The sequence below is a fragment of the Lynx rufus genome, unplaced genomic scaffold, assembly GCF_022079265.1.
Source record: "Lynx rufus isolate CCGP_SWC_20201006 ecotype Redwood Valley unplaced genomic scaffold, mLynRuf1.p SCAF_7, whole genome shotgun sequence".
Taxonomy (NCBI): domain Eukaryota; kingdom Metazoa; phylum Chordata; class Mammalia; order Carnivora; family Felidae; genus Lynx; species Lynx rufus.
The window spans coordinates 137,990,985-138,013,896 of NW_025814889.1; the positions used below are offsets into that span (position 1 = coordinate 137,990,985).

At 47.8% G+C, this 22,912-nt stretch overlaps 1 protein-coding gene across 2 annotated transcripts in view; it reads left to right on the forward strand.

The window, feature by feature from the left end:
* Nucleotides 1–22,912, forward strand: part of ATXN10 (ataxin 10) — a 166,333-nt gene that overhangs the window by 27,728 nt on the left and 115,693 nt on the right. For both annotated transcript variants that reach the window (XM_047065235.1, XM_047065236.1), the window contains exons 4-5: nt 11,821–11,917; nt 14,120–14,278. In XM_047065235.1, the coding sequence (XP_046921191.1) occupies nt 11,821–11,917; nt 14,120–14,278 (256 nt within the window). The remainder of the gene's footprint in view (nt 1–11,820; nt 11,918–14,119; nt 14,279–22,912) is intronic.

Genomic DNA, 22,912 nt, shown 5'->3' on the forward strand with positions numbered 1-22,912 from the left:
CACAGGCAGAGAAACTGAGGCACAGAGCACAGGAGGCTAAATTAGCTGTCAGAGGTGCTGCCTGGCTCAGTTCAGTTCTCTTCCTGTTCTGTGATTCCTTAGTGTTCTCATTTAAAACGCCTTTGTTAAAATTCCTGCGTCTCTACCTGGTTGAGAGTTCTTCTTTTGGGGAATCGCAGTGATCTTTTCAATTAACTAAATTGTCTAAGACTCTGCACACAAAGCATTTGCTCTGCGTTTTTTTGAACAGCTCTGATTTCTCAGGTATTCTCGAGAAACCGATAGGGTGTAGGATTTAGTTGGAGGGCATTTTGAAGACGTTCTATGCTTAACGGTCTTTTTGTAGCTTCATTTTATGGGGAAACGGAAGCCTCCGTGCTCAAGTTGGGGGAAGACAGATCGGCAGCGAGATCCAGGTTGCGCTCTGTTGCGTGGAAAAGCCTCTGGTTTTGAAGCCTGTGTGTGGCGTGAGAAGGGGAGTTGGGAGTGGACCGCGTTCCGTAATTACTGAGACCGCCTGGCGTTGTGGACAGTGTGGCCCTGGCAGCACCAAAGCGGGCGGACGTGGGTTTCCCTGGATGGATTCCTGAATGAGACACCCCGGGGAGGCAGGGCGCGCACGCTGTGACTAACTGCCAGAGCGAGCGGCCCGCCGCGGGGACGTTGAGCCCCATGCCCACCCCCCCCGCGCGGCAGCGCTGCTCCTGAAATGGCCCCTCGCCCGCCGCTCCCCATCCTTACGGCAGCACATCAGGCGCCCTCCTGTCTTCCCCGGGCTCCAGGGGCCCCTCTGCTCTACCCCAGACGCGCCACGGGAGACTTGCTGTAGGGTGTTCACGTGATCAAAGACTGTTCCACGGGACTGATTTTTCTCTTCGCCGAAGCAAGTAGGCGATCCGACGAAAAACTTAAAGGAGCTGATTGCTGAAACTTTTCATGACCTGATTTGTCGTTGATGAATACATTGGCTGTGTGGTTGGGGGCCTGGCTTTTCATTGATACGTGCCAGTCAGAGGGCAGATCTTCAGACACCTGTGTTGGGTTGGGTTGGGTTGGGTTGGTGTGTTCAGAGTTGTTTGCCGGGTTGGCGGCTGTATTTGTTTTTGTTTTTTTTAATTTTTTTTTTTAACATTTATTTATTTTTGAGAGGGGGGAGAGAGAGAGAGAGAGAGAGAGAGAGAGAGAGAGAGAGAGAGAGAGAGAGAATGAGCGGGAGAGGGGCAGAGAGGGAGGGAGACACAGAATCCGAAGCAGGCTCCAGGCTCTGAGCTGTCAGCACAGAGCCCGACGCCGGGCTCGAACCCACAAACCGTGAGATCACGACCTGAGCTGAAGTCGGGCACCCAACGACTGAGCCACCCGAGTGCCCCTTGGCAGCTGCGTTTGTATTAGTTTCATTAAGTGATACATTTCTTACTGACGTGAGACTCACAAGCACACGGGTAAGCACTTGCGGGTGAACCGTTGAGCGGCATTTGGGGCAGTCACCCTGTTGTGCGACCACCAGCTCAAATTGCAGATACTTTCATGATCCCAAAAGGCAACCCTGTGCCCCCTGAGCTGCTGCTTTCCGCTTCCCCTCCCCTGAGCCCTGGCTGCCGCTGGTCTGCGTTCTGTCTCTACAGGATTACCTCTTCTGGATTTCTCCTGTGAGTGGAATCAGGATTATTGGACCTTCTTTGGCTTCTTTCGCTGAGCAGAATGTTGTCCAGAGTTTATCCCCGTCGTAGCCTGTGTCAGCACTGTATTGTTTCAGATGACTGAACAACGTTCCGTCGTGTGCACGTAGCAGTTTGTTTGTTCACTCAGTGCTGGACGTGGGGTCGTCTCCACCGTTTGGCTGTTTGGATCGGTGCTGCTCTGAGCAGGCACGGATGTGTCCCATCCGAGTACCCGTTCTCTGTTCCTTGGGTATATCAGGAAGAATTTCTGGGGCAGTTTTATATTTAAATTGTCAAGAAACTGCCAAACTTTTCTCAGCGGCTGAACTGTTTTATGTCTTTACTGAGAACGTACATCATTCCGGTTTCTCTAGGTCCCTGCTGACGTTTATTTTCCTTTTTTTTTTTTTTTTTTTTGATTCTAGTCATGCTGACGTTTGTGCAGTGGTGTCTCATCGCAATTTGCGTTTTCCTCTTGAGGAATGATGCCGAGCACTTTCTTAGGCGCCTGGTTTGGCCATTTGTAGATCTTCTTTGGGGAATTGTCTGTTCGGGTTCTTTGCCCAGCTGTTCGTTGGGCTGTTTGTCTTTTTTGTGGGTGAATTTCAAGAGTTATTTGTATATTGTGCATACTGAGAATTGTGGTGAATCTGTAGATCCATTTGGGGAGACTTGGCCATCTTCGTGACCCTGAGTCTTCTGGTCCATGAATGTGGACCGTCTCTCCACGCATTTAGGTCTGTAAGTTCCGGTTGTGTTGGCTTCAGGCGGATCACGTGTGTTTATAGGCAGAGTGGGAGGATATTACTGAGGCAAGGAGGAGAAGGGACGTCAAAAAGGTATTTCTCACTCCTTGGGAAAGGCAGTTCACGGTATTCCTGAATTTATTTGGAATTCAGCAGTGAAATTTGGACTCAACAATGAAACTTAAAGAAGTTTTATAGTATGTTAGTTCAAGCGTAACATAAGCCTTGTAAAAAGTATTCTGGTTCTTTCTTTTTTTTTTAAATTTTTTAATGTTTGTTTATTTTTGAGAGACAGAGTGTGAGCTGTCAGCACAGAGCCCGACACGGGTCTTGAGATCGTGACCTGAGCCGAAGTTTGACGCTCCACTGACTGAGCCACCCAGGCGCCCCAAAAGTATTCTGGTTCTTAATAAAGCGCCCGTACTGTGTTGTGACTGTTTCTCTGTGAGAATCGTCTTTTTGTGGATTTTTAGCAGGGTATCTGTGCCAGCTTTTTGTTACCACTCTTGAGGTAAAAACTGTAATTACATTGTCAAAATAATATTTAGAGTATTATTTTCAGAGAATAATTGCAGTGGTGTGACGAATATATTATGCTCATCAAATTTTATGTAAACACAAGCATGAGTTATTTTAATTGAGTTATTGGTGTTGTTTTTGGCCTTTATTTTCTAATCTGTAAAAATAATGTTGGGATTTTTGAGGGGCTTTGTAACATTTGCAGTATTTACACAGATCAGTTGATAAGCTGTTTGGTCAAAGTAAACGGCCATTTGTACTTGTCTGGGGTTTCTTTTCTTGCCGCTAGGACATCTTTAAACCTTTTCCTTCCTGGAATCGTGTTCTGATTCAGAGTGCTAATTTTTAGCTGCCTGATGAATTGTTAGGTCAGTTGGCTTCCAGACCAACTTATATTGTTGGCTGTGTGTGTGTGTGAGCAATTTTACAAAGATTTGACTGTTAACATTCTAAAATACTCAGTGAAAATATAAAGGGCATTTTAAATTGTGACGTAAGATTAAAAATGAGGATCTAACTTTTCACTGTAACCATTTTCCATAACTCGTTACAGAGTAATTTTTAAAAACTCAGGAAAGTGGAAAGAAAAATGGTCATCGTGTACACGCAGGCTGCTTTAGACAAACACTTGACTTTTTTTAGTCCTTTTTCAGTGTTCGTACGTATGGGAATGACTGTGTACTTGGAATTCTGTATCTTGCATCTTTTGGATCGTAATGTTAACTCTGTTCAGTTTTGAAGTTCTTGGTTCATTGTTTCCTTTTTTTTTTTTTTTTTTTTTTGTCCTTCTCTCGGTGTTGGCGATCCCCGGCCACAGTTCTACCATGTTTGAGCCAGGAATCGTTGAATTACTGTGTAAGTGAGGGGTGCAGGCACATTACACACCTTACCTTCCTTAATCTTCGTGGCTACTCTGCCTTTGAGGTGTTGGAGGAACAGCGCGTCCCGTGCTCAGCCAGGGATCAGGTGATAGGACTCGAAGGGAAGGCCAGATCCCCTGAGAGCCTGAGGACAGAGGACGGGAGCCCTGGGCCCTGGGCCCCGACCCGCAGGCCGGCCCCCTCCTCTGGCAAAGCAGAGGCCTAGAAAGCTTAAAGACTGCGGAAGTCCCCCCGCTCTTGAAATTGCCCTCTGGTTGCTGATGGGTGGGCAGGGGGATCCTTTCGGGGAGCAAAATCTTTCATTTCGGCTCCTTCTCCTGTGACTTGTTACCTTGATCAGCCTGGATTCCCACCCTGGGGAAGAGCCACCCGCCTGCTGCTGCTTTTGCCCCGGGGCGGGCTGTGTGATGGCGTTCTGGTTTGCTCCGTGTAAAAGGCGTAGATGTCAATACCTGCCTCCCAGGTTGTCGCGGGGGTTAGAGGAGGTGCTCCCGGTGGATCCTCCGCAAGCGTCAGTTACCGCCTCCGTTCTCGCTGACGCTGTCCCTCAGCCCTCGCTTCTTGGCGCTCAACCCGTGCTGGTGTTTACTTCCTCGGAAGCGTCTCGGTCTCTTTCCACTCAGGATCTCGTCACATGCCATTCCGCCTGCATGGGCTGCACTGGCCCCGACGTGAACCGCTTCCAAAACAGTGAGCAAACAGCAGGGCGCGGGCGTCTCCGCCTCTGCACGCATGCCACGCATAGCTGGGGCACGGCCCTGGGAGGCCGAGGCCCGGCCAGCAGGGGCCTTTTAGGTATGGGGTGTGTCGCCAGGAGGGGGCTGGGACTGGCGTTTCGGGGGAGTATCTGGTTACCGCAAAGGACAGAAGTATTTCAAGTATTTCCCTGGCCAGCATTGCGGTGCCCGTGTGAACCGTACGGACACCGGCTTGCTCCCGTCAGCCGGCTGGCCTTGAAGGCGCGCAGCGCGGCCTTAGTCGTGGCCGGCCCCTCACTGGCCGCTGATTTATGTGCTCGCTCTGTGCCTCTTTTCTTCATCTGTGAAATGTGGACGGTGCCGTCCGCCTTAACTATGAAGATACAGTAAGAACCCACGTAAATCCCACCTGCACATCACGGGAGCGATTGCTGCACGTTGGACGTCGTTCTGGCTCCTCGGCCACCGTCACTCACCCTGGCCTCCGGGTCCTGTGTGGCGTTGCCAGGCCCGGGTGTCCGTGTGTCGGGCCCAGCTGAGCGGCAGGCGGGAGGAGGAGGCAGGGACTCGCTCCCCACTCGCATCTCCCTCCCAGAGCCGTACCTGCGCCCACCTTCCGTTGCTTTCCCCGTCGGCCTCGTTTTGTTTCCCCCGGGGGGGGGGGGGGGGACCGTCATCAGCTGGCCAGGCCTTGTCCACGCCCCCTCCCTAAGGTGTCCCATGTGCTCCCGAGGCATCCACGGTCGCTGGGCGGCCCCTTTCCCCAGGGGCCTGGCTCCCAGCCCTGCGGAGCCCCTGCAGGTCCTGGGCTCTCAGAAGCTCCCCCTGGTGCCGTCGGTTCCAAGGGTGGTAGCTGTTTCCTGTAGCCCCGGTGTCTGTGTTACCTCAGTGTTGCCTTTGTAGCGTATCTGATTCCTGATAGCAAGTTTTCTTCGTTGAAACAAGTAGTTCGGTTCTGTTCGCCTGATGTCCTGCCTGAGCTATGATCCTGCTCTAAGGCCTGTGCTTGGTGCCTCTTCTCTTGCTCCCACAGGGGCCCCCTGTCCCTTCCTCCCTCTCTTCCCCACTCCTCCCTCCTGCTCTCCCTTCTCTCCGTCTGCTCTGCTGGAGAGGGCACGTCCAGGAGATGGAAACTTGAACGCCATAACTTGAACGGGGACAATTTAATGTAAAGAACTGCTGACTGTCACAAAGTCTTGAAATACAGGATTGGGGCGCCTGGGTGACCCAGTCGGTTAAGCGTCCGACTTCGGCTCAGGTCACGATCTCACACGGTTCGTGGGTTCGAGCCCCGCGTCGGGCTCTGTGCTGACAGCTCAGGGCCTGGATCCTGCTTCGGATCCTGTGTCTCCCTGTCTCTCTGCCCCTCCCCCACTCATGCCCTGTTTCTGTCTCAAAAATAAATACACAAAAAAATTAAAAACAACAGAGGATCTGGCCGGTGGGGAAGTCGTGGGGAGGCGTTGTCGGCGGAACTTGCTGGAAATCCACCCTCTGGGGTGCAGGGGCAGGTCGTTCACAGGGAGGTATCCTGACTCGGAACTTGCTCGGAAGCATCCCGAGGAAGTTCTCGGCTGCTGGACACGCCCGGTTGGTCACAATTTGCCGGAGCAAATCACTGGAGAGACTTGACCGCAGCGGGCGGATGCCAGAGAAGCAGCGTGCTGCAGGAAGCCTGGCGATGCCGAACTTGCCAGCCGGCGAAGGAGGCTTCCCGGAAGGGCCCGTCTGCCCTTTGGCAGGGCAGGCGGTGGAGGGTTTACGAAACCGGCGCCCACTCGGAAACCTGGTAAACCCGGCCCGCGCACGGCTCTCGGGGATGTCCGGGAGGCGCCGGGTTTAGAGAGCCCTCGGCTGGGCCGCACCACCTTCCCATAGACGCTCGGGTGTCATCTGCCTGATTTTTGCCAGTCCGGCGGGTGTGTCGTAGAATCTTGGCCTTTTCCATGGGGTTCAGCACTTCCTATATTTGGCCTTTTGGAAATCTTTATTAAGCGTTGTTTCAAATCCCCCCTCCCGTTTTTTAAATCAGATTTGTCTGTCTTTTTACCGACTTACAAAAGCTCAAATCTTGCGGTAGTTAACGTGTTTCTGTTACATGTTCATTCATATCTTTTCCTGTTCTATGGATAGTTTTTGTTTTTTAACCCTAGGATGTTAACACTTTTGAGAAAAAAGTGTTAGTTTTGATGTAGTCTAGGTGGTTAATGTTTTTCTTTATGGTATTCTTTTGTGTGTTTTGTTTAAAATATCTTACTCTGCAGTGTTGTTTTCTAAAAGCTTTCTAGTTTTACTTTTTTACGCTTAGGTTAGTGCTTGGAGTTGAATTTTCTGTGTCGTGTGGGGCAGGAGCCTAGTTTCCATTTTTTATACTGGTACCTACCGTTGCTTACTGTTTTCTGAAAACAAATCTTCTTACCTCGTGATTTTCAACAGCGTCTCAGCCGTCGGCTGTTTATATCATGACATAAATTTTAGAATCATCTTGTCAGATTAGAGATGCCCACACAAACATATAGATGTTCTCTGATGTGTAAAATGACCACACACACACACAGACACACACACACACCCTGTGGGGAATTCAGACTCAGATTGCATTTGATCTCTAGAGAAAAACGGATTCCTGTCCTCTGTGAACGTGGTATAATTCTTTACTCCATCAAGTTTAGAATCTTTTTTCTTAGTGGCACTGGGCATCATTTTTAGTTACATTTTTGATGCTTTTTTTTTTTAATGTTTATATATTTATTTTGAGAGAATGAATGAGAGAGAGAGAGGGAGAGAGAGATGTGAGCGGGGGAGGGGCAGGGAGAGAGGGAGACATAGAATCCCAAACAGGCTCCATGCTGCCAGTGCAGAGCCTGACGTGGGGCTCGAACCCACGAACCGTGAGATAGTGACCTGAGCCAGAATCAAGAGTCAGATGCTTGACTGACTAAGCCACCCAGGTGCCCCATTTTTGGTGCTTTTATGAATAGGCTTCATTCTTGATTTTTTTTTTTTGCTTGTTCCCTATATGTATGGAAGTATTACTGACTTTTTAAATATTGACTTTGCATCCAGAAGCTTTTGGGACTTACTAATTCAGACAACTTGTACGCCTAAAAGTGTTGTCCACATACATTAGAAATGACGTTTCAACCGTAGAGGAAAACAAAAAAACAGTTCAGTGTTGTCTCCTCCAGCGTTTGGCCTTTTTTCATCTTGCCGGCCCGGATTGTCAGCGGAGTGCGGTCTGGACGTGGTGATAGCAGGCACCTCCGTCTCCTTCCCTTTCAGAAGGAAGGCTCCTTCTCCATCTGGCTGTTAACCGTAACGTGCGCCTTGCGTTCTGTGTTGGGGACCCATTGTTAGGTTAAAGAAGCCCTCCTCTGTTCCTCGGTGGCTATGAGTTGTTCAGTTTGGCTTGTTGTTTAAAATTATGAACGGGTGTCGAGTTTCACCAACTACGTCTTCTGCAGTCTTCGGGATGATCGGATCGTTTTGTCCTTTGTAGGTTGATGTGGTCGCTTACAAAGTTTGTCTCCGGAAGGGTAGAGCAGTTTGCGGTGCAGGTGTGAGTGCAGCTTCCTCTCTAGTACGAGATTCCTCCTGAAGCACGGGTTTTGCATTTTTACCTTCTGTTCTCTTCCTTTTTCATAGCGTGCGTGTTCAACTTGGATATCGGTCCCAGTGAGGCTGGCCGCACCGGCTTGGTTTGAGGGTCTGCTCTCTTCCCGTTCTTTGGAAGGGTTGTGTAAATTGGAAGTCTTTCTCCCTTGAGTGTGAGCTGGCGGGAAAGCCGTCTGGGCGTAGGATGTGTTTTTGTGGGAAATGAAAACGTGACTGCCGCTTCAGTTCCCTTCGTGGCCGTCGCGCTCGGCGGGCATTCCCTGGATATTTTACAGAGACAGTTTGTGTTAGCTGTGCTCTAGGGTTTTGTTCATTTAATTGAAGTTTGCAAACAGTGTGGCCTCATGTTATTTGTGATATCTTCTGACTTTCTCTTTTGGCAGCCTCGCCTTTGTCATTTCTGAACGTGTAACATCGGCGTCCTTTGTGCCTTTCCTCCATTTTGACCCGTTTTTCCAAAGGTTGGTCTGTATGGTGCTTTCTGAAGAGTCACGTTTTCGATTTCCTGATACCCTCTTTTTATGACTGCTGTCCGTTTTAATAATTTCTTGCTCTTAATCTTTATTTTCTTCCTTCCCTGTTTTGGGATATTTTTATTCTTTTTGTAATTTCTCGAAGCAGGTATTCATTGATTTTTGTCATTCTTCCCCAAAATACGCATTTTAAAGCTTTAAAAAGGTTTTCCTTCCCGTACTGTGTTAGCTGCATCGCGAAGCTTTGGTTTGAGGTATTTTTGTTAACATTTGGTTTGAAATATTGTATTTCCATAGTGATTTCTTTTCTGTCCCCACAGGTTATTTAGGGGTCTGTTTTCTTGTTCTAAACCTGGTGACTTTCCGATCATTTTGGGGACTAATTTCCCCCAAATACTCGCACGTAGGTGTAATTGCCACGTAGGAAGCGAGCACTGTCTGTATGGCAGTCTTTAAAAGTGCGCGGAGACTCGTCTTTTTCTCCGGCACGTGGTGAAGTGCTTGGCGGTATGTCCTTGGGAAGACCGTACACTCTGCGGCTGAAACCCATTTTTCCTTTTCACGAATCAGCTTCACGTATAAGCAAGTGGGTGCTCAGATAAGCATGAGACAACCGTATTGGGTTGATACGGTCACAGGAATAAATCCGGAATTGCGATACCTTGTAATTGTGTGACTTGGGTCAGATTCCTTATAACCGCCGTGGGTCTTGGTCTCCTGTGCTCTGTAACAAGGATAAAAGCACCTGTCTCGGCAGTAGGGTTCTCCATACGGTAGTACGGTAAGCATTGTGATAAGCGAGTGCGTATATAGTAAGCGCTCAGGGTGTCTGTTTAGAGTCTCCGACCGCAGGAACAAACACATGTTTTCATGGAACATTTGGAAACCTGACATTTTAAACCAGTATTTATAAAGTCCGTATTGTGCCAGTAAAGAGGGTGGCCAGGTGAGCCTTTTCTGCGTTCTCTCCCGCACGTTCAACTGTGTTAGCAGGTTCCCGTGTCATCCTTATGACCGACAGAACAGGGACTGTCCACGTTATGGGGGGGGAACTTGGATCTCACAGAGGTCACGTGCCTTGCACACATTCACGCTACGTTGGGAGTTGCACACAGGTCTGTGTTTGTGGCCGGTACACGGATGTGTTCTCCTGTTACTCTTTCCTTTAATAGACTATTTTTTAGAGCAGTTTTTGGTTCACAGCAAAATTGAGAAGGTTCAGAGATTTCTCGTGTGTCTTCTGCCCCTGCACCTGCACAGCCTCCCTCGCATTCAACGTGTGGCGCCATAGTGACAGCTGATCTGAGCAATAAGCTTGAATGCACGGCGCCTCACATTCGCAGGTGGACTTTTACACAACAGTGCTGTGAATGTATTGTCTCTTCCCCGTCAATTTCTTAGTATTTTCTTTTCTCTAGCTTTCTTTATTGTAAGAATATAGTGTATGAAACAACGTGCAAGATATGTGTTAATCAGCTGTTTATGTCATTGATAAATCTTCTGGTTAGCAGTAGGTTATTTATTCATAGTTAAGTTTTAGGGGAGTCAGAGGTCATCTGTGGATTTTCGACCGTGTGGGGATCAGTTCCCCTACCCCCCCCACCCCCACCCCATGTTCAAGGGTCATCTGTAATGCATTTGTTATGTTGTTATCACCCAAAGTCCGTAGTTTACATCATGGTTCATTCTTGGTGTTTTACGTTTCATGGGTTTGGACAAAAGTATGTGCAGTGACGTGTATTCACCGTGATAGAATCATGCAGAATAGTTTCACTGCCTGAAAGTCCTCTGTGCTCTGCCCGTTCATTGTCCCCGCCCTGATCCTGGGCGACCACAGATCTTTTTACTGTGTCCATAGTTTCTCTTTTTCCAGAACGTCACAGTTGGGATCATACGGTGTGTGGCCTTTTCACTTGGTAATTGTATGGAAGTTTCCTCCATGTGTGTTCATGGTTTGATAGCTCGTGTCTTTTTAGTGCTGAGTAACGTTTCCTTGCGTGCACGGACTGCGGTTCATTTATCTGGTCATGTACAGAAGGACGTCGTGGTTGCTTTCATAATTTCATTTGGCAATTATGAGCGAAGCTGCCGTGAACATTAATGTGCAGGGTTTTGTGTGGACATAAGTTTTCGGTTACTTTGGGTAGAGACCAAGGGTTGGGATCGTTGGATTGTATGTTAAGCGTGTGTGTAGTTTTGTAAGAAGCCGCGGGACTGAACTGTCCTTCACAGTGGCTGTACCATTCTGCGTCCCTACCAGCCGTGCGTGAGCGTCCCTGTCGCTCACATCCGTGCCAGCACTGCATGTTGTCAGTGTTGTGGATGTTGTCCAATATGCTCTAGTTTTATTGGGTGAAATGTTCTGAATGTGTCAACTGGGTTGTTACTAAATGCTGTTAAAATCTTTTACATAGACTAGTTTTTTGTCTGCTTTTTTTATAAGTCACCGGGAAAGTTGTGTTACTACTGCAGAGTTTAATTGTGGGTTTTTTTCTTTCTTCTGTAGTTTTGTCAATTTTTCTTTTAATTATATATATATGTGTGTATATGTATATATGTATTTGAGGCCATATTATGATTACAACTTATAATTATTATCTTTCTGGTGAATTGTCATTCTGAAATGACTTTTTTTTTTTGAAGTTTATTTCTTTTCTGTAGCAATCTCCACACCCAACATGGGGCTCACACTCAAAGCCTTGAGACTAAGAGTTGTGTGCTCCACCGCCCCTGAAATGATAATGCTTGTTTGCCTTAATGTTTGTTACGTCTCATTTTAAGGGGTCTATGACTTCCTGTTTAGCTGGTATTTGCCTAATACATCTTTTTGCTATTCTTTAACTTTTAATATTTCTATCGTATTATGTTCTAGATGTTTTGTTTTAAGTAGCATTAAGTTAGATTTTTAAAAATCCGGTCAAAGAGTAACTCTCTTAATTGGAGCACGTAGTCCAGTGATAGTTAATGTAAATTAGAGGTATATTGTGTTGACATTTACAGTTTTTTAAAGAAGTTAATTCAGTTTGTACGGAGCACGTTGTTTTGGTAAGGCATTTTAATATTAACGTCATGCCCAAAGTTTCATCGCGGTGAGAGACTTATGTAGTTAAAAGAAGTTAACAGAAACTTCCCGTTTAATGACGTGGAATGGTTTCTATTAAGATACGTTTATTTGGTGTGTTAACAAGTTTTTAAATTGTATCTTTCTTATGTTTATAAATCGTCAGCATTTCGCTGTGGCCTGCAGTTTCTAGGCAACATCGCCTCGCGGAATGAAGATTCGCAGTCTGTTGTGTGGGTGCACGCTTTCCCAGAACTCTTTCTGTGAGTATATCGATAAAAGTTTCTCTCATTCTGGAAAGACTGGTTATATCATTCCATTTAGGTGAAGTTCAAAAACAGGGAAAACTAGCCCTTGGTCAGAGAGTTGAGGATGGCGCTTGGTGGTGGGGGGCGGGGGCAGGATCGGCACCAGCCAGGAGAGGGCACGAGGGAGTCTCCTGGGGTTCTGGGAGTGTTCTGTGTCTTGACCTGCGTGGTAGTTATGGAGTTATATCCACATCTAATCATTTATTGGGCTGTACACTCAAGATTTATGCCCTTTATTGTATGTCGGCTTTTTTTTTTAAAGAAAATAAGAGTTTTGATTAAAGTAAGAAATACTGTTAAGTTCACTGTGATTTATAGGAAAACACATTCGTAAGAAAAAAAAGCCATAAAACGCTGGAGTACGGGCAGTGAATTGGTCATTATTTATCCATCGAGCACTTGTTATGTGCCCGGCACAAGGCTGTCTGGGTAGATCTGGAGAGCGGTAAGATGGGCACAGCCAATCCGTTTGTCTAGGTTGGTTCACGGTGCTTTTCCTGGTGATTTGGTACTTTGCTTTGACCAACTTCTGTTAGTTCACACAAAGTTGAGCACCGGGATAGAAGGTGAGTGGGTAACGGAGGCAGGGTAGGCAGTAGGAAGCGCTGTCTCAGAGTGGGAGGCCTGGCTTCTAGCCCAGGCCCCGTGGCCCACGAGGGGTGTCCGTGGTCGTGGCAGCAGTAAGGCGGCCGAGCAGTGGCTGTTTCTCTGCCCCGGTTGGGTATTCTGTGCGGGCGATTCCTGTCCTGTGAGCGGCCGTGCGGGGCGGGGTGAGGAACCGACGCTCACCGCTGGTCAAGGGCAGAGCTGCTCTCCGGGTCCAAAGGCTGTGCTCTGCTGCCTAAACGCCCTGCTGCCTTCCCCGGTCGTGTCGGTTTTCTGGGCTTCCGTGTAAAGTATGATGTCAGGATCACATAAACTCGAATGTGGTCCCTAGCTCACTTGAGTCGATGACTGGCTCTCAAATTCCTCCAAATAATGAGAGTTGAAGGCACCAAATCTTTATGATTCACGATAATTGAGCTTAGGTGGAAGGAAAGAATTGTGGAATTCAAGCTACAGAAGTAGAAATTACTCATTCTTGAGAATTCCTTCCTTTAAAACATTTTGAACACCTAGTATCTGTGAGGTTCTGAGCTAGGTGAGTGGAATTTGGGTAATTTAGAGCTATTTATTATTCCCCAAAAGCCTGTGCTTTGGGGGAGATAAAGGAACAGGTGAGCACACTGTAGTGTAAGACAGACACAGTTTGAGTAAATCCGAGTGTCATAGAAACCCAGAAGAGAGGCCCCTGAACAAGGCAGAGAAGCCGCGACAGGTTACGCGGTGGTGTTCCTTACGATGTCAAATCTGATCCTCACGGAAGCGCCGTGAGATAGGCCAGGGAGGTCGTCGTAGTCCATTTTTATATCAGAAAACACACGGAAAGAGGTAATTTGCACTCTGCACGCGTTTGTGAGACAAATGTAACCAAATTTGAGTTCCGTCTTTGAGAGGTACTGGCTTTGTGCACTTGGGCGGCTAGAGTCCACACAGTCGCTGTCTGTAATGTATGGATAACACCTCCTCCAGGAGAGTATGATGAAGTGGAACTGGAAAAAAAAATCCTGCCGTAGCGCGCAACCCGGGGCGTAATTGGCCATGGGTAACTCAGTGACCTTCCTAACTAAGATCGCGTAGCTGAGAGGTGACGAGGCAGGACTCACCCTGACGCTCTTGGCTCCACTCTTGCCAGGGTACCGTCTTTCCACCGTTCCCGTAAACCCTCTGACCCTCGTGATGCTGAAAGGAGTGCCCGTAGTTAACGGGGCCTCACGTTTTACCTTTTGGTTTCTTTTTTCTAACAAGAGTGAACATTTTCACGTTTTATAGATGTCATCATTTATCTTTTCCTTTAATCGGGTGGTGTTTGCTTTTTGCTTTCAAGTCCTAAAGTCCGCTGCATCTTTAATTTTGGCTACAGTGTGTCACGACTCATTTTAGATTGCTCTTTTTCCAGTAGATAAGGTACTTGTTTCAAAGTGTTGTCATTCTTTGTTAAATCCTCAGAAACGTCAAATGCACTGCATTTGTTAATTGGGTGATTGTTGTTTGTCAGAATCCATATTTTACCATATTGCTCAGTGGGGCTAATGCCCTCATGTCTTTCTCTGGAAGGTCTTGCTTAAATCATCCAGACAAGAAAATTGTTGCCTACTCGTCAATGATTTTGTTCACCTCCCTGAACTCTGAGAGAATGAAAGAACTGGAAGAGAATCTGAACATCGCGATTGACGTCGTCGAAGCTCACCAGAGGCAGCCCGAGTCGGAATGGCCGTAAGTCCCTCGCTGGCAATCTGATTGCTTAAGAACATCCGAGTGGATCCCTTTCCTTGCAGAGCAAACCAGAGTTTGAATTCCGGTAGCTGAACAGCAAGTTGATGCTAAACGATATGGACAAAATGAGAAAGCGTCTGGGCAGCACCTGGAGGCTGGGGAAGGTGGGGTGACGGGCGAGTCGGGGGTCCTGGGAGGCGGTGAGGCCCAGGGCGCAGCCTGAGAACACGTAGCCCTCTGGGGGCGTCCGGGTCACACCGCTGTGGCTGCGCCTGATGGTTCGTTATGGGTCGGACGTCGATATGTGTCTCGCGGCTTGTGTTCCACCGAGACATCCATTGTCGTCCAAATTGTAGTGTCCGTCCATCCCCTGGCCCCGTACATAACGCCTCATCTCCCTCCAATCGCTTTTAAGATTTTTCTTTGATTTTTCAGGAGCCTAATTATGATGTCTTGATGTGGATTTCTTTGAGTATGTCTTCTTTGGTTCCCTCGACTTCTCGAATCTGTAGGTTTACGTTGCCAGATTTGGAGAGTTTCCGGCCATTATTTGTTTGAACACTTTTTTGGCCCCGTGATCTCTCCGCTCTCTTGTGGGGACTCCACATCAGGCCACGGCTGAGGCTGACTGTGATCCTTTAAGACTCAAGAAGCCACTGTCAGATTTAGACGGTTTGTTATTCTGTGGACAAGGAAAAGGAGAAGCCGTGAGTCCCATCGTCCCACGTGCTGAAAAGGGGCCGGATGACTGGGATGACCGTTGTCATCCCAACGGGATGCCACGCTGCTTGAAGCGGTTTTATATTCTGAGGGGCTGGGCAGACCGCTCCATATCTCGTCAGGACGGCCCCTCATCTGACCGTCCCTGACAGCCTCCGAAGCATCAGGCCTGCCGTCCCTGAGTTGTGGGAGGATCACAGGGTGTTGGGCTTTTGTCCGCTTGGCCTGTGTGCATGTGTGGGTGGGAGGCGGCCAGAGCAGTCCCTGCTCCCTGATGACGCCTTAGTCTTCTGTTGTTGCCCCGGAGCTCCCTGAGGCTCTGATCAGGGTTTTTGTAGGTTTTGTTCTTGTTTCCTGCTTTCTGTTTTCTCTTTTAAGCCAGTACCTCACTATCTCGATTACTGTAGCTTTGTGTAAGTTTTGAATCAGAAAACTCTAAGTCTTTCAACTTTGTTCATCTTACTCAAGATTTTTTGGGCCGTTCTGGGTGCCTTGTGTTATATATTAATTTTTGGATCAGCTTTTCAGCTTGTTCGGAAAAGCAGCTAGAGTTTTGGTAGAGATAACACGGATCTGTAGATCAGCTTCAGGAATGTTGCCATTTTAACTAGACTAAGTTTTTCAGTCCATGTGTAGAACTATCTTTCCATTTTATTTAGGCCTTATTAATTTCTTCAGTGAAGTTTTTTTTTTTTAATTTACATTTTTATTTGTTTTTGAGAGAGACAGCAAGCAGGGGAGGGGCAGAGAGAGACAGAGACAGAGTGTGAAGGAGGCTCCAGGCTCTGGGCTGTCAGCACAGAGCCCCACGCGGGGCTCAAATCCATGAACTGTGAGATCGTGACCTGAGCCGAAGTTGGGTACTTAACCTACTGAGCCACCCAGGTGCCCCCTGTTTTTAATTTTTAAATATGTTGAGGTGTGTTTTATGGCCAAGCACCTGGTCTGTCATGCAGACTGTCCCATGTGCTGTGGATTTGGGTTTGGTGGGGGCGCTGTCTAGACGCCTGTTGAACCTCTGTTTGTCTTTTTCTTTCTTTCCTTCTTTCTTTCTGTCTTTCGTTCTTTCTTTCTCTCTCTCTCTCTCTGTCTCCCTCTCTCTTTCCCTTTCTTTCTTTCTTTCTTTCTTTCTTTCTTTCTTTCTTTTTGAGAGAAACAAACAACGTGAGCAGGGGAGGGGCAGAGAGAGAGAGAGGGAGACACAGAATTGGAAGTGGGCTCCAGGTTCCGAGCTGTCCACACAGAGCCTGACGCGGGGCTCGAACTCACAGACCCCGAGATCATGACCTGAACTGATGTCGAATGCTTAACCGACTGAGCCACCCACGCGTCCCACACCTTCTATTTCTTGATGGTCTTCTGTCCACCTGTTCCACGCATTCCTGGAAGGGGACCGTATTCAGTCTGTCCAGTCAGACCAGTCGGTTTTTGTGTCCCTTATTTTTGGGCTCTGTTGTTAGGCACATATCTGTCTGTAATTGTTATGTCTTGAGGAATTGGCCCTTCCTTTCATCATTGTAGAATTCATCAAAAATCCTGTTGCTTTTAGTCCTGTTCTTCCGTTTTCCGTAAGATCTATTTTTACGTGTGTTTTCACGTAGCGGCCAGTGAGTTCGGGGCACAGCTTGTGTCCAAGTGGGGGGAGCCCGGAGCTGCCAGTAGTGCCGCTTGCATTTTTTTTTTAATTTATTTTTAAAAGTTTTTTACTATTTTAATGTTTTTACTTAATTTTGAGAGAGTGCAAGCCGGGGAGGGGCAGAGAGAAAGGGCAGAGGGTCTGAAGCGATCTCTGTGCGACAGCAGCGAGCCCAGTATGGGGCTTGACCTCATGAACAGCGAGATCGTGACCTGAGCTGAAGCCAGACACTCAACCAACTGAGCCCCCCAGGCGCCCCTGTGCCACTTGCGTTTCAGAGGCGCTTTCTCAGTTTGGGTCTCTTTCAGTGTGAACTTTATTGTCCTCCTGAAATTATGCCTCATTTAAAAATTATTTAGTTTTCCCAGCATTCATTTGTATTTGAATTACCCATTTGCACACAAACACAAGTTGGTGTCTGAAAATATTAGGATACTGTGCTTGACTTAGATTACCTTCCTCTGTATGGGTTGTTTTATAATTGAGCACGGTGGATGAGTCCTTAGAGTCTGCTTACTTAGCACAGTTTTCAGTGGAAGTCTGTTTCGTGTGTTAAGTATCTTGGATCTGGGTTTTGGCCATCGGCAGTTTTCTGGCAGCAGGGGTCAAGGGCAGAAGGTGCAGTCTGCTTCGGAGGAGCTCAAGTGAGAGTTCTCACGGGTCACCAGATGGAAGCGGCCAGGAAGAAGGATGGAAAGTGGCGGTGGTAACTGATGTCTTCCGCTGGCGCAGCGCTGACACTTTGATTTGTGTTAGAGGAGCTGCGCGTTCGCTAAACAAGAATGAGAAGAATGAGATCACAAAATACAGCCGTATTTTGTCAGCGATGCTGCAGGTCTGGTTCCAGACCACTGCAGTAAAGCGAGTATTGGAGTAAAAAGACTCAAGTGAAATTTTTGGTTGTTGGGGCACCTGGGTGGCTCAGTCAGTTAAGCATCCGACTTTGGCTCAGGTCATGATCTTGCGGTTCATGGGTTCGAGCCCCATGTCGGGCTCTGTGCTGACAGCTCAGGGCCTGGAGCCTGCTTCGGATTCTGTGTCTTCCTCCCTGCCCCTCCCCTGCTCACGCTCTGTCTCTCAAAAATAAATAAACATTAAAAAAAAAAAGTTGTGTTTACACCGTAGGGTATAGTTTACGAAGTGTGCAATAGCATTAGCTCTTAAAAAAGCAGTGTATGTACTTTACTTAAAAAACACTTTATTGCTGAAAAACGCTAACCATCATCTGAGCTTTCAGTGAAGGATAATCACTGGTCACAGATCATCGTAACAAATACAATAATAAACAAGTTTGAAATACCGCGAGAATTCCCAGAATGTGACCAGAGACACAAGCAAATGTTAGAGAAATGGCACCGACAGACCTGCTGAGCGCCAGCCACAGGCCTTCAGTTTGTGCAAAGTGCGTTCCTTGCAAAGCGCAGTGAGATGAGACGCAGTCTCTGAGCTGTCCCAGCATCCAGAGGCTTCCGACAACATTGTTACTTTTTACCGTTAAATATGAACCCGTCCATTTCTGACAATTAGAGAGCATCCGCCCTTCTCCGTCCCGCCTGCTAACACGATGGGATGGTTGGCAAAGAGTACAAGACACAACAGTGTTAGAATTCATGGGTTTGGTGTCTTTTCTGGGAAAGGGACAAATGCAAGGTTTCAGTAGCCGGGTCCTTTGTTTGGATACACCAGGGACGCAGGGAAGCGTGGGCGCCAAGGGCTCTGGCGTTACTCGGTTTGAGTTATTGGGATAATGTCCTTCTAAAAATATTTGCTCCTTTTGTTTGTAGGTGTGAAGGACGTTTTCCTGCTCTGAGATGACCCCGCATGAATCCAGGGGTTGGGTCTTGGTGTTTGGACTCCTCTAAATCCTACAGTAAAGGTGCCTTAGGAGATCCCGCCTGCTGTCTTTTGCAGAGGTTATAGCTTATTTGTGTTCTAGGGGGATTTTCTGCCTTAGTGAAGATGTTACTTGTCAAAGAGAAGAAAGTTCCTTTCTATACCAGCTTTGGAAGCTTTGTCCAGATTGCTGTAGGAAGCAACTGTGGGTGGGATTTCCCCGTCCTCAGAAACGAATAGCGTTCTTTTTCCAGAACCTGGTTAAATCAGATTCTTCGCTTAATTAGTGCGGTATGAAAGCATTTTCTAGGTTTTCACAGTCCCTGAGATATTTTGTAAGTGTGGTTTTGATACTGTGTGCTTCGTGCTTATGTGGAAGTGGGGATAAGACAGGGATCTCGTTTGAAAAAATTTCCCTAAAACCTTAACTTTAGCAATAACTCCGTTTGTCAATGGCATACTGCTCTTTGTCTTTTTTTTTTTTAAGTTTATTCATTTATTTTGAGAGAGAGAGAGAGAGAGAGCGAGCAAGCAGGGGAGGGGCAGAGAGAGAGAGGGAGAATCCCAAGGAGGCCCCACGCTCTCAGTGTGGAGCCCGAGGAGGGGCTTGAACTCACAAACGTGAGATCATGACCCGAGCCAAGATGGAGAGTTGGACACTTAACCAACTGAGCCACCCAGGTTCCCCCGTATGTCTGCTTCTTGATGCTTAGAGATGGCTTTTAGCACTTTCTGTGTGGAGTAGGAACACTGTCCTGGAGACAATAATTAATCTGTCTGTGATTGTTCACATACCTCATTAACACCATTTATAAATGAGGAAGATGGAGAGAAAGGAGATGGAAAGAAGGACCTTGATGCATCTGGGTTTTTAGCCAGTATGGAAAATGATGCAGATATGTGGTCAGTGCTTTGACGTCGACAGCTTGATTTGTGAATGTTAGGTTTTCTGTAATCACATTTCGGTGATGAATTTCAAGATTAAGCGGAGGCGTTTTGCCTCTTGGCCTGCATGAGTCCGTTTTGGCACCAGAAACAGAAAGTAATAGGCGAAGCCGGCCTGGGACCCTCGTGCACATGAGGGAGAGCGTTCAGCTCGTGTGTCTGTGCGTGCAGTTCAGGACTTAACAAAAGTATCGCATTTCTCGTTTTCTCTTTTTGGGAAATAAATCTCTTTCTCTGATACCCTTTCTACTCCAACTCCTGCCTTTGCTAGAAGATATTTCTGACCCTCCCCAAGACCGTTTGTTCTCTTCCGTGACGTCTGGAGTGTTAGTGGAGCCTTACTTACAGTCTCTAGATGTCCTTGTGGCGTTTCAGGTTTCGGATCAGAAGGACCCACCTCCCTCACACAACACTGCCACAGAATTTCGGAATTTACAGAGATGGTTGTTCTCCAGAAGAGTTTAATCACAGATGTCAAATCTGTAACTTAGGAAGCATTGACCACGGTTGGGTCTCTCGTTGTTGTAAAAGTCTTTGTCTTTGATTCCCCCCAAGCCGACGTTCGGTAAGAAAGTACATGCAGTGGATTCTAAGTTGAAAGTTGAGAATTGCACTTGTAACTTGATGCAACATGCTGGCATGGAGAATAGATTACATTAGGAAAACAATCTCAGGAACTAACACAGACACGCGTGATTGACAGCCATTGCAGTGACCACTTTCAAGGTGCAAGGAAAAGGTCGCCCTCCCTCCCGTCGGCATCTTCTCGTTGCTCTGTTGTGTATTTGCCATCAGTATTGGACGCTGGATGTTACGCCATAACGTGGTAGCGGAGAATTCAGTTGTTTGTATGGATGTCCACACAGGATGCTTTTTTCCTGCCCTTTGCATAGGTTGAAGGTGAGTGACAGTTACTCTCGTCCTTGAAATCGTTAAAGTACAGATGCCGCTATCTTCACTCACCAGTAGACGTTTCCTCTTTCTTGTGTGGAAAAAAAAAATGGAGGGGGCGCGTGGCTGGCTCAGTCCGTGGAGCGTGAGACTCTTGATCTCAGGGTTGTGGGTTTGAGCCCCATGTTGGGTGCAGATGTTACTTAAAGGTAAAATCTTTCGCTGGGGCGCCTGGGTGGCTCAGTCGGTTGAGCGTCCGACTTCAGCCAGGTCACGATCTCGCGGTCCGTGAGTTCGAGCCCCGCGTCGGGCTCTGGGCTGACAGCTCAGAGCCCGGAGCCTGTTTCCGATTCTGTGTCTCCCTCTCTCTCTGACCCTCCCCCGTTCATGCTCTGTCTCTCTCTGTCTCAAAAATAAATAAATGTTAAAAAAAAATTAAAAAAAAAAAGGTAAAATCTTTCGCAAAAGAAAACGGGAAAAAAGAATGGAGGAATTTTACGCTTGGTCACTTTGAGCTGAAGGTGACACGAAGAGCCAGATGCTAAGTTCACCTGAAACTTCTCTCCCAAAGGGCTGCTTGAGCAAGCGGCAAGCTCTCTAAAGGGGAGCATTTTCAGAGAAGCCCTGGAAGTCAGAGACGGAGCTCTTGTCTTGACTTTCAGGTAACTGAGGGACCTTCCCCAGGACACTAAACCTCTGTGGGCCTCTCTTTCTTTAATTCTTAAACGACGGGGCTGATTTAGGTCAGACGCTTCCACGCTTTTGAGCTTCACGTCCCCTGTGTTTAAAGGCGTATGGATTGGGGCGCCTGGGTGGCTCAGTTGCTTACGCGTCTGGCTTTTGATCCCAGATCAGGTCTTGATCTTGGGATCGAGAGTTAAAGCCTCGCATTGGGCTCCACGCTGGGCATGCAACCTACTTAAAAAAGTAAAAATAAAAACAACACAGGCGCTGGGGTGGTTGGTCTGCCTTGGGGACTGTTGGCTAACAACACCGTGTCCCTTGCTGTCGCTCTGAGGCCTCAGTGGCAGTACTCGTTCCAGCCTCTTCTTATGTAGCATCGTGGGAAGATGTCACTCTTGTCCTTTGCTCTGATGGCTTTGCCTTTTTAATTACATTTGGTTAAAGCGAACGAGCTGGTATTTAATTCTGGTGACTGTTAAAGTGTATGGTGTTGCATTTGACTGGTGACCCAGTGAGTGTGACCTTGACCTCATTGCCACCCAGTACTTGCCTGGGTAACTCAAAAATGCAAAGAAACTCTGAAAACTGAACAGTCCATCTGTGCGTCTCTAGGTGCTCATCAACATCTCCTGGGTTGATGAACTGACCTGAGAGCCCATAGTACCCCACCTCCAGTCTGGGGCCTGGCTTGCGCTGGCAAATACTCTGAAGCAGCTTTGCTCTGACTGACTTCGGGTCTGCCGTGAGGACCCTGCTGGCAGGCCTGTCCACTGTGCCCAGGAGAAGGGGCTTTGGGCTCCGCGCAAGGAATAATTTGCCCTCCGTGCAACGATCTGACCTGCTTTTCTCTCGGAGAACTTGGGAGTTAGAGACCCCTCCTGCCCTGTGCACGCTTGTAGGAAACTCAGGAAACTTAAAACGCTCACTTCAAACAGGAACTGATTAATGAAGTCAGTGATCATTGATTGAGTCTTTAACGTGTGCCAGGCAGTGTTTGTGGCTCTGGAGGTTCAAAATTAAGAAGACATTATGTTTTAGGGAGAGAGACCGATAATGAACAAAAGCCCCCCAAATAAGTACATAAGATGCCAGATAAATGCCTGAGAAAAGATACACACCCAGTTGTGTTTACAAAGCTGTCCTTCGAGTGGTGCTCGGCTCGGAGCAAACAGTGTAGCATTTGCTGTTTTATTCGTAGTAACTTATTTTTTATTAAAAAAATTTTTTTTTAATGTTTGTTTATTTTTGAGAGAGAGAGAGAGAGAGAGAGAGAGAGAGAGAGAGGGAGGGAGGGAGGGGCAGAGAGAGAGAGAAGGAGACACAGAATCCGAAACAGGCTCCAGGCTCCGAGCTGTCAGCACAGAGCCTGACTTGGGGCTCAAACTCCCGAACCGTGAGATCATGACGTGAGCCGAAGTCAGATGCTTAGCTGACCGAGCCACCCTGGTGCCCCTTATTAGTAATCGTTTAAATACGATTGGTGCGGGGCACAGACTGTGAAGAAAAACGAGGAGTATTTGACTTCAGCAGAGTCCTCCAGTGCGGTGATGGGGCTTGGAGGGGCCGGGTGCTGCTTTGGAATTGGGAGTTCAGGGAAGTCCCTCCTGAGGCAGTGACACTGAGCTGAGAACAGGGTCACCGGCCTGCTTGATAGCCTGTGTGGTAAAGGTGGAGGCCAGCCGGGAGGGACATGTGGAGCAGTGAGTCCCCAGAGTGTGGAGGCCCCCCTTCCCCCCACCCCCCTCCCCCTTCTGTCCCCCACCCCTCGCCCCAGCAGAGGCCTCTGTTGCGGGACAGGGCCCAGGGTGGTTTCAGAGCCCTGGGCAGGACACACAGCCCGAGGGGTGGCTGGAAACCAGTTGCTTCGGGCCTCATGAACCGGGAAGACACCGTTGGCCTTCTCTCTGTGCCATGGGAGGGGCTCG